At 39.6% G+C, this 13,512-nt stretch overlaps 1 protein-coding gene across 4 annotated transcripts in view; it reads right to left on the reverse strand.

The window, feature by feature from the left end:
• Positions 1-6,929: 6,929 nt before the first annotated feature.
• LOC129819773 (collagen alpha-1(XIV) chain) overlaps positions 6,930-13,512 on the reverse strand; it is an 84,851-nt gene continuing 78,268 nt past the window's right edge. For 2 of the 4 annotated variants that reach the window (XM_055876348.1, XM_055876345.1), the window contains 3 exons: positions 13,320-13,397; positions 11,862-12,017; positions 6,930-8,651 (listed from right to left, as the gene is read on the reverse strand). In XM_055876348.1, coding sequence (XP_055732323.1) covers positions 8,284-8,651; positions 11,862-12,017; positions 13,320-13,397 — 602 coding nt within the window. In that variant the 3' untranslated portion in view covers positions 6,930-8,283. Of the gene's footprint in view, positions 8,652-9,328; positions 10,439-11,861; positions 12,018-13,319; positions 13,398-13,512 lie in introns of those variants that run through there. The other 2 variants (XM_055876346.1, XM_055876347.1) reach the window with 2 other exon arrangements.

A 13,512-nucleotide genomic window follows, 5' to 3' on the forward strand; every position in this document is an offset into this window, starting at 1 on the left:
TTATATCCAATGAATCTTCATGAATCATGTTTTACTCAGTGAATTCTATGGGTATAGACTTGTGCCAAAACTGTTAATTCATAATGTAGACTACCATGCATTGAAATAAGATATAGCAAAATAAATATAAGGCAGACTAAACTATTTAGGCATAATATGAATATTATAAACCTAGCATTAACAATATTATGGGACATCAATTTTATTACAGATATGTTATGTTAAATATATAAACCTAATATGGAAAATTGATTGGCAGGTATGGTCATCAGTGCAATTTACTTTGATGGGAGAAAGGCATCAATGCCTATAGCTTAGTGTTTCAACAATATCATTTTGCAATTTATATTGTCTGTGAACTTAATGTACATGACCAAATTCAACATAATAATGCAACATCAATGTGTCCACTGTCAAGCTCTAGTGAAAACATGACTGATAGCGACATCTTCTGTCCATACGGAGAATAGCAAGCAAGATGTATATACATTTATACAGTACACACAGCCAAGTCTAGGGATACCACCGTATCATAATATTTTAACTCTTAAAATGTCTATTTTGATATAAACAAATTGAAGAGGAGTATGTAGCTGACTGTCATTGATGATTAGGCATTGATACTACAATAGGAATGTGACAAAAACCCCTACAGTCAGTCTTAGGCTACTCCTCTGGATTCAGTGACCTTAAGACCAGGGGTGACATTGAATAAGCAGAGAGAGGTGGATGGCTACACTTTTGATGAAGCACAGGGAGTTGGCCTCTAACTCTTCCTGTTATGATCTGATGAATTACAGAGGGGGGAAATAGGTGTGATAAATTGGGAGAAGTTCTTTGCACTCCACTGCAGCACGGGTTGGCTCTCCTCATGCATAATTCATGAGGCCAAACTGGATCGCCATGGTGTCTGGGTACATTTACATACAAATGAGCTTTGAATTCATTATTTATACACCCCTCTGCTGCTGTCTTCGGCCGGCGTCTTCTTCCTCGGCTCCACTGATGTAGTGGATGCCAATTATAAATGTCACTACACAATACAGTATCAGTGTTATTGTAAGGCGAAGGAGTATGTTCTCTGCTAGTGTGTTTGAGCACTTAATCAAGTTTGTTGAAGTGATCATTTGCCTCCTTGTTTACAGTAACATTGTCAATTTATTGGTGCGTGGAGCAGGTTGAATGCATTGTGTATTTTCTGCACTGTTGCGTCATCAGTCTTTTGATATTGTGTTTATACATATCCATGCAAGGATCCACATGGTCTGCATAATAAGGCCTCTCTCACCGGGCATACCCGCCAAAGCACACGCACGCGCACACACACGCTGTTTAATATTTATGATCGCATGCACTGTATAGGGTCTATTATTAATATTTTATCTACAGTGCCTTGCAAAAGTATTCATCCCCCTTGGCGTTTTTCCTATTTTGTTGCATTACAACCTGTAATTTAAATTGATTTTTATTTGGATTTCATGCAATGGACATACACAAAATAGTCCAAATTGGTGAAATTAAATGAAAAAAATTACTTGTTTCAAAAAATAAATAAAAAATGAAAAGTGGTGCATGCATATGTATTCACCCGCTTTGCTATGAAGCCCCTAAATAAGATCTGGTGCAACCAATTACCTTCAGAAGTCACATAATTAGTTAAATAAAGTCCACCTGTGTGCAATCTAAGTGTCACATGATCTGTCACATGATCTCAGTATATATACACCTGTTCTGAAAGGCCCCAGAATCTGCAACACCACTAAGCAAGGTGTGCCACCAAGCAAGCGGCACCATGAAGACCAAGGAGCTTTCCAAACAGGTCAGGGACAAAGTTGTGGAGAAGTACAGATCAGGTTTGGGTTATAAAAAAAATATCCGAAACTTTGAACATCCCACAGAGCACCATTGAATCCATTATTCAAAAATGGAAAGAATATGGCACGACAACAAACCTGCCAAGAGGGGGCTGCCCACCAAACCTCACGGACCAGGCAAGGAGGGCATTAATCAGAGAGGCAACAAAGAGACCAAAGATAACCCTGAAGGAGCTGCAAAGCTCCACAGCGGAGATTGGAGTATCTGTCCACTTTAAGCCATACACTCCACAGAGCTGGGCTTTACAGAAGAGTGTCCAGAAAAAAAATCCATTGCTTTTGGTGTTTTTTTGGTGCTTGCCAAAAGGCATGTGGGAGACTCCCCAAACATATGGAAAAAGGTACTCTGGTCAGATGATACTAAAATTTAGCTTTTTGGCCATCAAGGAAAATGCTATGTCTGGCGCAAACCCAACACCTCTCATAACCCCGAGAACACCATCCACACAGTGAAGCATGGTGGTGGCAGCATCATGCTGTGGAGATGTTTTTCATTGGCAGGGACTGGGAAACTGGTCAGAATTGAAGGAATGATGGATGGCGCTAAATGCATCTTGAGGGAAACCTGTTTCAGACTTCCAGAGATTTGAGACTGGGACGGAGGTTCACCTTCCAGCAGAACATTGACCCTAAGCATACTTCTAAAGCAACACTCAAGTGGTTTAAGGGGAAACATTTAAATGTCTTGGAATGGCCTAGTCAAAGCCCAGACGTCAATCGAGACTCTGTGGTATGACTTAAAGATTGCAGAACCCGTCCAACTTGAAGGAGCTGGAGCAGTTTTGCCTTGAAGAATGGGCAAAAATCTCAGTTGCTAGATGTGCCAAGCTTATAGAGACATACCCCAAGAGACTTGCAGCTGTAATTGCTGCAAAAGGTGGCTCTACAAAGTATTGACTCTGGGGGGGTGAATAGTTATTCACGCTCAGGTTTTCTGTTTTTTTGTTTTATTACTTGTTTGTGTCACTATAAAAAATGTTTTTCATCTTCAAGGTGGTAGGCATGTTGTGTAAATAAAATGGTACAACCCCCACCCCCCCAAAAAATACATTTTAATTCCAGGTTGTAAGGCAACAAAATAGGAAAAATGCCAAGTAAGGTGAATACTTTCGCAAGCCACTTTACATAGTGACACCAGGCCAAAGAAAAAGTTTTGCTTTGCAATTATCTTTTCGTATGTCCATTAAATCACATTCACATGTATGCACATTCGTTACATCAAGATTTTCTCTCCTTTTTGGAATATCTGAGAATATATTATTTATCTTGCTGTCTCCTTCACAACCTTCCTCGACTAACCTGTACCCCTGCACATTGACTCGGTACCGGTACCCCCTGTATATATAGCCTCGTTATTGTTATTTTGTGTTACTTTAGTAAATATTTTCTTAACTATTATTTTTATTGAAACTGTATTGTTGGTTAATGTAAGTAAGCATTTCACAGTTAGGTCTACATCTATTGTATTCGCGACGTGACATTTTGTTTTTTATTTTATATGTTTTAAAGTCCAACATCTAAACTAAAATGATTGAAATTTCACTTTTTCTTCAGACAGTCCACATCTATTTGTATTATCTATGGTAAACAGTAAGGGACTTCAGTATCATCCTTTGTTGGACCCAGTAATAACATAAACAGGCACAACATCAGATTACCCCAAATCACGTAGCCTTTTTATAAATTGTCTAAAGGGAGGCTAATTTAATTGAATGTGATTATGAAAATGTACTCTAATTACCCATGCTCTGATATATTAGAACCCAAATGACTACCCTATTGAAAATATTACATTGTTTTCCAGGTTCAGTTTGGCCCTTCTAATGTCTTGTTCAAAACTGAAGAATGACTGTGGTAATCACATTCACCAGACCTATAGTCATGTAATCATCTGAGATAATGAAGTCCTTCAAAATGTATGTATCCCATATATATAAAATATATAAATATATATAATATATGCAGGATGTACGTATAGCACAGACATTTCTTTCCCGATCATGAATTATCTGAAAATCCACACTAGGTGGGGCACTAGGTCCAAACTTTAAAATCTCAAGCTTATTTTCAGACCTGCCGATGTAAGTTTCACATTCTCTGACAGTTAAAGTAGAAGTAACAATAACATGTACATTTACAAAATGCTTCTGTACAACCGGACAATCCAAGCATTTGAGCAAATACCGTTCACTGGGAAAAACATAGGTCTAAAACATGGTGATTGTGGCATCTTTATGTAACGCCGCGCCTCAATATGTCCTCGGAATGTACCTGTAAATTGCCTGGTTGTTAGCGTTGACAGCTCACACAGTAGAGAGGGAAACATCCGCCACTGTATCCTTCCCCAGGATGAGACTTCTCTTTCTTCACTTGACCTAAATACTTGGTAACCTCGTAGTGATCGTGACATGACTTGTCTGAAATCAGATTTTTTTAAAATCCTTATAGGGTGTATGTTTTTTGTGTGTTTGGGTTTGTGAAAGTGATAAGAGGGAGAGAGAGCAGGATACATTTATTTTAAAAACTTTTGACCGGTAGTGTATATATACAGTCCAGTCAAAAGTTTGGACACACCTACTCATTCCAGGGTTTTTCTTTATTTGTACTATTTTCTACATTGTAGAATAATAGTGAATACACCAAAACTATGAAATAACACATATGGAATCATGTAGTAACCAAAAAAGTGTTAAACAAATCAAAATATATGTTATATTTGAGATTCTTCAAAGTAGCCACCATTTGCCTTGATGACAGCTTTGCACACCCTTGGCCTTCATGGTCAGCTCGTCATTCATTCGCCCCCACTTGGAGTGAAAAGGCAGACCTATGTACAGGGGCACATGTCTGTCTGTCTGTCTGTGACCAGGGTCCACTTAGCAGCGTGACCCCAGGGGATCTAACATCTGGCCTGGAGATTTCCTGGGTGCAGATCATGTAATTACACCTCCCCTCAGAACGCGGCAGAAATAATAGCGAGGCAGACTCTACTCTCACTCAGCAATTAGACAGAGGAAGAAAGTTTCTGGCTTCACAACGTTACGGTGTGTGTCAGTTCCATTTGGTTGTAAGTAGGACTGTGGCAGTCACAAAGTTTTGTCAGCCTGTGACTGTCAAGCAAATAACTGTCGGTCTCACGGTAATTGACCGTTAATTAACATAAACACATTTAGCATCTCCTGGCTTCCACAAGCCACGGATGCAGACCTTTGGAACATCTACATTCTAAAAAGTCTAATAAATCCATGTAATATAGCATACACATTCACAATAAATCCATTATTTATTTTAGACAGGTCTAAAGAAGCATGATATGAAGAAAAAGTAGTCTATTTCAGAAGAACAGAATAGCATACTCTGAGTTGTCCTTATGTTAGGTCCTGATCTGGCTATGCCAAATGGCTATGGGCTACACTAGTTAATTTAGCAGACAAGATTTGCTTAGAATTCCATGGCATTATTTTATAGTATGAAGAATACAAGTGAAGAAAGCCGAATAAAATACAAAGGATATTTTCTCCAAACGATTTGAGGGAGTGCGCACATACGGCTATTCTGTGTTGAGTGGTTAACAAAAAATAAGTATTCCTATATGCTTAATTTAGAGTTATTAATGTAACTTAATTAATGATTTTTAATACATTGTAAGGCTGCATGATGCGACTCTAATGATGATTTGAAAAAAGTTGCTTGAAAGGAATGAGCTCTGCTTTGTTTTTTGCGCAGGCTGTACACACTACATCCGTCACTCAACAAGCAGGCGGTATCCCCTTTGTGTGGCTGTAATGCACCCTCATAAGTGCAAATGTTCCATTAGAACAGCATTCTCAAAAGTGACTGCAAATGCAATTATGCATGTAATGCTTTTATTATAAAGCTGCATTTTTATGGTGAAAATGATCTTCCCCAAACTTGAAACTCACGCGCTGCTTATGTATGCCAATTAGGCTCTACACCCCTTGTAAAGTGGATTAATGAGCTACATTTTAAGAAGTTATTTGGCAACTTTAGTTGTGATACAAACCATATCAAAACATTTAGGCCTATGGCCTAGGCTACATGAGGTGTGCAGACTATGATTAGAAAAAGTTGCAAAAAAAGCATTTTTTCTTATGCTGGACATAATTCACAAGTGATAATATATTATTCACAAGTGATAGGCTAATATTGTTAACCATCAGACTATTCTTGATTTAATCTTGTCGTTACATATACTAAATAGTTTGTGTGTGAAATTTGTTTTGATTTGGAATGGACCATTATCATGCACCTGTATGGAAACAGGAAAAAATACATGTCATCTATGCACTTAAATAGCGAATGGAGGAAGCTTTTTTTGAGTGGTTAATTTTCCTGCCAGACGGTTTGGTTATATTTACAACAGGAGTATAGCCTATGTGCTTAATATTAGGAAAGTTTAGAAATAAATATACTAGGCCTAGCTGATGGGATCCTCTTTTTAGTAGAGGCCATCACTCTGTTTTCTCGCACAATTGCATAGACTATAGAAATGTTGCGCAACATGAGCTCATGGGCTCTCATGAAGTGTTTGATTCGATTTTCGATTACATTTGCACGTATGTCAAAGTGATTAGAGGGACAATAGAGTGCTGAGTACCAGGCAGTTAGCATGTTTTGTAGGCTACTAATGACCAGCAGCATCAGAGCTTGGAGAAGCCTAACTGTGACAGTCACATGGAATTTGATTGCCTTCATGACTCGTGACCGCAGGTGTTGCAGTAATATGGTCACCGCAACAGCCCTAGTTGTAAGTCCTATGCGGTTCACGGATTCAAAATAATTAAGTATTGCACACTGCTTGCTTACAAAGTTTCAGTGTGTGTGTGAGTGCATCCCTTTTCAAGTGCCGATAGCTGAGAGAACCACAACAAGGATTACAGATGTCATTTAGAAGACTCTCAGCTGTAGCAAGTACACATTGCTTTGGGGTTGCCATCTGTGTGAGTACACATTGCTTTGGGGTTGCCATCTGTGTGGGTCCTTTAGTAATGAAACGTCTTATAACTGATAATGTAATTGAAGTTCTGCCATTGGTCCAATTGAAGTGCATTTTATTACTTGTAGGAGAAAACAAACACATCCATATGAACAAAGAAGCAGTGTTGAAAGTACCCACCGCGAATAATGGTTGTACTTCAATTTTATTGTTTGAAAAATCAATACCAAGTAAAAAATAAATTACTTCCTCGATTGAAACATGTTCTGATGAGAGACACTACAGTGGCCTATTCCACATAGTTAGTCTCTGGAGCTCTGCAAGGTGAATAGACCACAGGCCTAACAACTCATCACAATACTGTAGGCTGAACGCTCCCGTTCTGGAGACCATATTCCGAGACACTTGCAATACAATAAACATACATTAAAAAAGAAATATATTTTTCACATGTGTAACTCATAATCGTGTTATATTACATGTTTAGCACCTTCTCAAACACCCTTTAAAGACATACATGTATCGTAAAAATACAAAGAGCAAAATGTTTGTACCGTAACACTGCAATGGGGGTATTAGTTGGGCTATATGGCTGGTAGCTTGAATGACCCTGTCAAGAAATGAAAGCATATATCTATGTAGATATGTTGTTTCCCATGGGTGGGTACAAAATAGCATTATAAATTGATATTGAATAATTATATGTGAAACAAACACACATGCAAATATTACACTATGGGACATTTCATAAAAATAAATAATAATTGTCAAGTTTTGAACAGCTGGAGAATAACTGGTCATATTGAGTGTATTTATAATGTTAGTTGGGTAGTTATCAATATAGGTAGTTATATTCACTACTAATATGACCAAGTAGTAGATCGTTAATATTCTACTCTATTTTCAAAATGTTCAAATAGCACTTGCTATCCACTCTTGAGTAATATCCTAGCAATAAAAGCTACAATTGAACAAAAATATTACTACTAAACTATACTATATTATACTATACTATACACTAGACTATAATATACTACACTACACTGTAGGCCTATGTTCTTCCAGTATTTACTAAGCTCATAAACAAGCACTTGAAGTAAACCGTGACCAGGAAATTGATCATTTGCATGAAATTAGATGAATGAAGCACAGAGGTGGTATGCTGAAAACGAAAAGAAAATAACAATACAATTGTATCTCTTGAAGTAACCGATTAACAAACACAAAAATCTGACCACACTACAACCAACAGTACACATACCCTATCTACACCACCAACCACAACACTTCCAGAAAGAAGAGGAGAAGAAGATGGTCCCTCCCACTCTCTCCTCCAACCTCCTCCACCCTTCCCCTCCCATATGTCCATTTGACATTGACATCAGGCACTTAATGATAGTCCTTAGAACCCCCTTTGGATACTTCTCCCTTTAACTGAATAGTCCCAACTCCTCAGTTGTGTGTCCCTGACTTCCTCAAGACTCTCCTTAGCCTGCTCTCCCTCATGGGACCAACCATTTTCCTCTCCTCCGGCCCCTCTTCCTCTTTCTTTTCCTTCTCCTCTTCAGCCAGGCTCCTGGAGGAGCGGTGGATCCCGGGGGACCTCAGCACCTCGTCGCCCTGGGTCAGGGCTGGGTCCTCGGGCTCGACTGGTCGGGGCGCCGGGTAGTTGGGCTGATAGTACTCGGAGGGGTAGCCCCCCGCGTCGTACCTATAGGGGTCCTCCTCCTCCGCCTCGTCATAGTTCTGGTAGACGTTGGGGGGCAATTGGACTAAGGGAAGATTGCGGTGGTCAGATGGGTCACCACCGTTGCCACCCTCTTTAGCCACCGCGGCCACCCCCAAAGCGTGCATTTGTTTGTTAGTTTTTGATTGGGTTAGCGGGACAGGACAGGAAGGAGGAAGAGACACACACGAGGAACAGTGTTAGCGACGACATCAAAGCGGCCAGAAGAGCTAAAGAGGGGTATGGATGAGCTACACTGACAGGGACAGGAGGTCTAAGTGGATCTCTTATTAAATATATGTGACACCTCAACTGAATAACGCATCAAATGACAATCAGTATTCAACTATTGGCTCCTTATAGAATATAATAACTGTACACATTCCCTGCAGAAGCATAGAGAAGCCTTGGATAAAATACAGTTGAAGTCGGAAGTTTATATACACTTAGGTTGGTGTCATTAAAACTCGTTTTTCAACCACTCCACAAATTTCTTGTTAACAAAGTATAGTTTTGGCAAATCGGTTAGGACATTGTGACTTTGTGCATGACACAAGTCATTTTTCCAACAATTGTTTACAGACAGATTATTTCACTTATAATTCACTGTATCACAATTCCAGTGGGTCAGAAGTTTACATACACTAAGTTGACTGTGCCTTTAAACAGCTTGGAAAATTCCAGAAAATGATTTAATAGCTTTAGAAACTTCTGATAGGCTAATTGACATATATGAGTCAATTGGAGGTGTACCTGTGGATGCATTTCAAGGCCTACCTTCAAACTCAGTGCAATTTCCAAATGCCTGAAGGTACCACGTTCATCTGTACAAACAATAGTACGCAAGTATAATCACCATGGGACCACGCAGCCGTCATACCGCTCAGGAAGGAGACGCATTCTGTCTCCTAGAGATGAACGTACATTGGTGCGAAAAGTGCAAATCAATCCCAGAACAACAGCAAAGGACCTTGTGAAGATGCTGGAGGAAACAGGTACAAAAGTATCTATATCCACAGTAAAACGAGTCCTATATAAAATAGATGGCAACATGAGGCAGGAAAATGATGTGGATATATTGAAGCAACATCTCAAGACATCAGTCAGGAAGTTAAAGCTTGGTCGCAAATGGGTCTTTCAAATGAACAATGACCCCAAGCATACTTCCAAAGTTGTGGCAAAATGGCTTAAGGACAACAAAGTCAAGGTATTGGAGTGGACATCACAAAGCCCTGACCTCAATGCTATAGAACATTTGTGGGCAGAACTGAAAAAGCGTGTGCGAGCAAGGAGGCCTACAAACCTGACTCAGTTACACCAGCTCTGTCAGGAGGAATGGGCCAAAATTCACCCAATTTATTGTGGGAAGCTTGTCTACCTGAAATGTTTGACCCAAGTTAAACAATTTAAAAGGCAATGCTACCAAATACTAATTGAGTGTATGTAAACTTCTGACCCACTGGGAAGGTGATGAAAAAAATAAAAACTGAAATAAACAATTCTCTATAGTATTATTCTGACATTTCACATTCTTAATATAAAGTGGTGAACCTAACTAACCCAGGATTAGGATTACATGTCAGGAATTGTGAAAAACTGAGTTTGAATGTATTTGGCTAAGGTGTATGTAAACTTCCAACTTCAACTGTATATATTAGTTTATATGGGGTGAGATAAAAAAAAAATGCATTTTTGGCTAAATTAGTTTTTGTGTCAGGCAGAATGTGTTTCTACAAAGAGAGGGACAGCTTTATAGGAAACAAGGCAGTAGTCATTGCTGACAGTGATATAGCGAGGGGGTAGGGCCAAGGGACAAGCCTGTCTACCCTAACACCTTCACTACAACCCTTTTGAACGCTGCTCACTACCCATACTGTTGGACTTGAGTAAGAAAGTAGCGAGAGAGAGAGAGAGGGATGACAGAAGGAGAGAGAGAGGGAGACACACACACATACCACAGGTCAGACAGATGAGACAAAATCATAAAGTCACCATGCTGGTATTACTCACACTGTGGAGTGCATGGAGAACACCGCAGGCCTTTCGAGCCATACAGTGTGCTCACCGTAATGCCTTTTCCTCAGAGAAAATGGCCGATAGAGAAAGACATCATTGATGGGTGTCCATGCACACATGCATTTACAGTTCGGGCGCTATAGATTGTATCCACACTCACAATAACCATGTGTATTAGATGACAAACTATTGTTGAATAAATCATGATCACATGACTTTAAAGATGCAGAATTTTATTTTTGAAACAATGTAACCAAACTTGATGCAAATACTGAAACATGACTTATCGTGATAAGGCTTTGAGAGTTTATAGATATTTTGTCGGAATAACTATATTGTACATGTCACAAGCATTCACAGATATCTGTAGGGTCTATAGACGTTTAACCAAGCAGGCTTGTTTAAATTCAATTTCACAAGCTAAAATACTGGGATACTGAGATGGCAACATTGAAAAAAATATTCTCAGGTACCATTATATGAATTCACCACATTGTAAGTCATTGTTTCCAAGCTGAATTCTGCATCTTGGTTACATTTTGTATTTCAAGGCTTAAATGGCAACAGGAACTAATGGATTCATAAATAAGCCATATGCTCACGGCCATCTTACTGTAAACCATCAGATAATAGAATGGGCTCATTATTTTCCTGAGCTGTCGTAAACAGAGAATAAAGAGCTCCCACTCATTTATTTTAATGAGGTTCAGTCCTGAGGTTAATCAAGTGGGTCTCAATACATTAGAATTCAAAGTCTATTATGCATAAAGTAAATCAGAAAACAAATGCCAATTGCTTAAATATATTTCAGTATGGGCAACCAAACTAAACTTGGTTAACTGTTAAGTTAGTCATACTATAGTGTAGGCGATTCTGATAACTTCCTTTTCAAGATAGGTCAGATAGGTCATGTTGTCTTAGCATCACCTTGAAATACAGTGTGGATAAGGGTGTGATTCGGGTCAACCCCCTGGCGGATTTAACCCAATGAGACCTCTTTGCTCAGGTCTCCCTTTCAAAGAGCTTTTATTGGATTAAATGAGTTGGTGATTGATTGGCAGGGTATGATACAATAGGTCAGATATACAGACATGGAAACCCATTCTCAGAGAGTGAATTCTCAGGTAAAGGTTATCTACACAACAAGCTGATGGGAATGCCAATGGAGTTCACTATGGCTAAACAATTAGATCTAATGTATCGGACTTTGATATTATAAAAATCTCATGTTGCCTTGTGGTGTTTTGGTGTGTGTACAGTGGTAGGGGAGGATGAGTGTCATAATTACCTCCTACGTTGTAGCCCACGCAAGAGTTCTGGTCACAGTATCCAGGAGGTCCAGCCGACCCCACTGGTCCAGGGATACCCGGCCGCCCAGGAGTTCCAGGGTTCCCCGGCCGACCAGATGGACCCTGGCTACCTGTCCGCCCCTGACCCGTTGGTCCTGGAGGAGAACGAACAGGAGTGATGAGAGGGCGGAGAAGTGGGGGGAGTGTGTTTTGATACAACAAATACATTTTCAATTAACAATTAAGATTTTAACTTTGAGCTAAATTCCCGAAGTTAAATCATTATATGAAACATTATGGCAAACCAATAAAACATGATGGCATTATTATTGTTTTCATTGTGACTAAGAACACTGCATATTGAGGTAGAATTCATGAAGTTAAAGGGATAGTTCACCCAAATTACAAAATTACACATTGGTTTCCTTACCCTGTATGCAGTCTATGTAGAAGTTATGACAGCAATCCATGCTTTGGTTTAGTTTCCCTGGCACTGTTTCCACATGCTAACGTTTTAGCATTTGTGGCGCAAATCCCATTATTGTAAAGCTCAACAAAATCACTTGTAGATGTTTTGAACATAATGTGTGAAAAATGCTACTATTGGTCCCATGAATTGAATTGGTGCCCAAAAATGATAAAACATTACCATGTGGAAACAGTGCCAAGGAAACTAAACCAAAGCATGAATTGCTGTCATACCTTATCCATAGACTTACAGGGTAAGGAAACGAATACGTCAACTTGTAATTTGGGTGAACTATCTCTTCAAATCTAGTAGTGTGCTTTGAAATAGAAAACTAGCTAGAGTCCATAATTAGACCAAACATCTCTCCACAAAAGGAAGAGAATCAGCACATTTATCATTACCCAGCAGTCAGTACCAATAAGCATAAGCTTTTGTGCCTTTTCATCAGACCCAAAATGCTATTATCACTGAGCTGTCTCCATCAGGAAATGCAAAGGCTATGAATATCCTTTTTCAAATATCCTTGGAGGCAATGATCTCGCGCATGCCAGACACCTACGTGTTCTCCCAGTAGCGCTCCGAGTTCTCTCATGTAGACCAACCTGGCAACCGCTCCAGGAGTTTAATCAACACACTGCGTCAGCTAGACTACAATCAATAAAGGAGTCAAAAGCTATGCCCCCTAATAATGTTTAATTAAACCAGTAGGGGCAGCTTAATGAAAAACAACAAAACAACAAACAAAAGTAAATTAAATCCTACTTGGGCTACCCTCTTCGTGTCATATTCTCCCCTTGAATCAAGAGGGAGACGCTTTATCAAAAAACAGATTGGATGACTTCCCATTTTCTAATCCACCCCCTTAACAGATGTTGATTTCCTCTGCAGAGGCTCGGTGGCAAAGGAAGTCCCTGGAGAAAAATGTAAGTTGGAAATGTGCAGTTTTTCGTTTTTTGGGGTGTTTTTCACCAGGCATTGCTTTGGTTACCTGGGGGTCCTACGGGGCCTCTGGGACCCTGGACTCCTACACCTGGGCTTCCCTTGTCACCCTTCTCTCCTGACAAACCTGGACAGACAGAGACAGAGACAGAGGGGACACACACCGTGACAAAATTCAGAGAAGTGGGCATGCTTGTCTCCTTTCCATATTATATCACCTTCAGCACTACAAGTGTCATGTC

This window comes from Salvelinus fontinalis, chromosome 22 (assembly GCF_029448725.1).
Source record: "Salvelinus fontinalis isolate EN_2023a chromosome 22, ASM2944872v1, whole genome shotgun sequence".
Taxonomy (NCBI): domain Eukaryota; kingdom Metazoa; phylum Chordata; class Actinopteri; order Salmoniformes; family Salmonidae; genus Salvelinus; species Salvelinus fontinalis.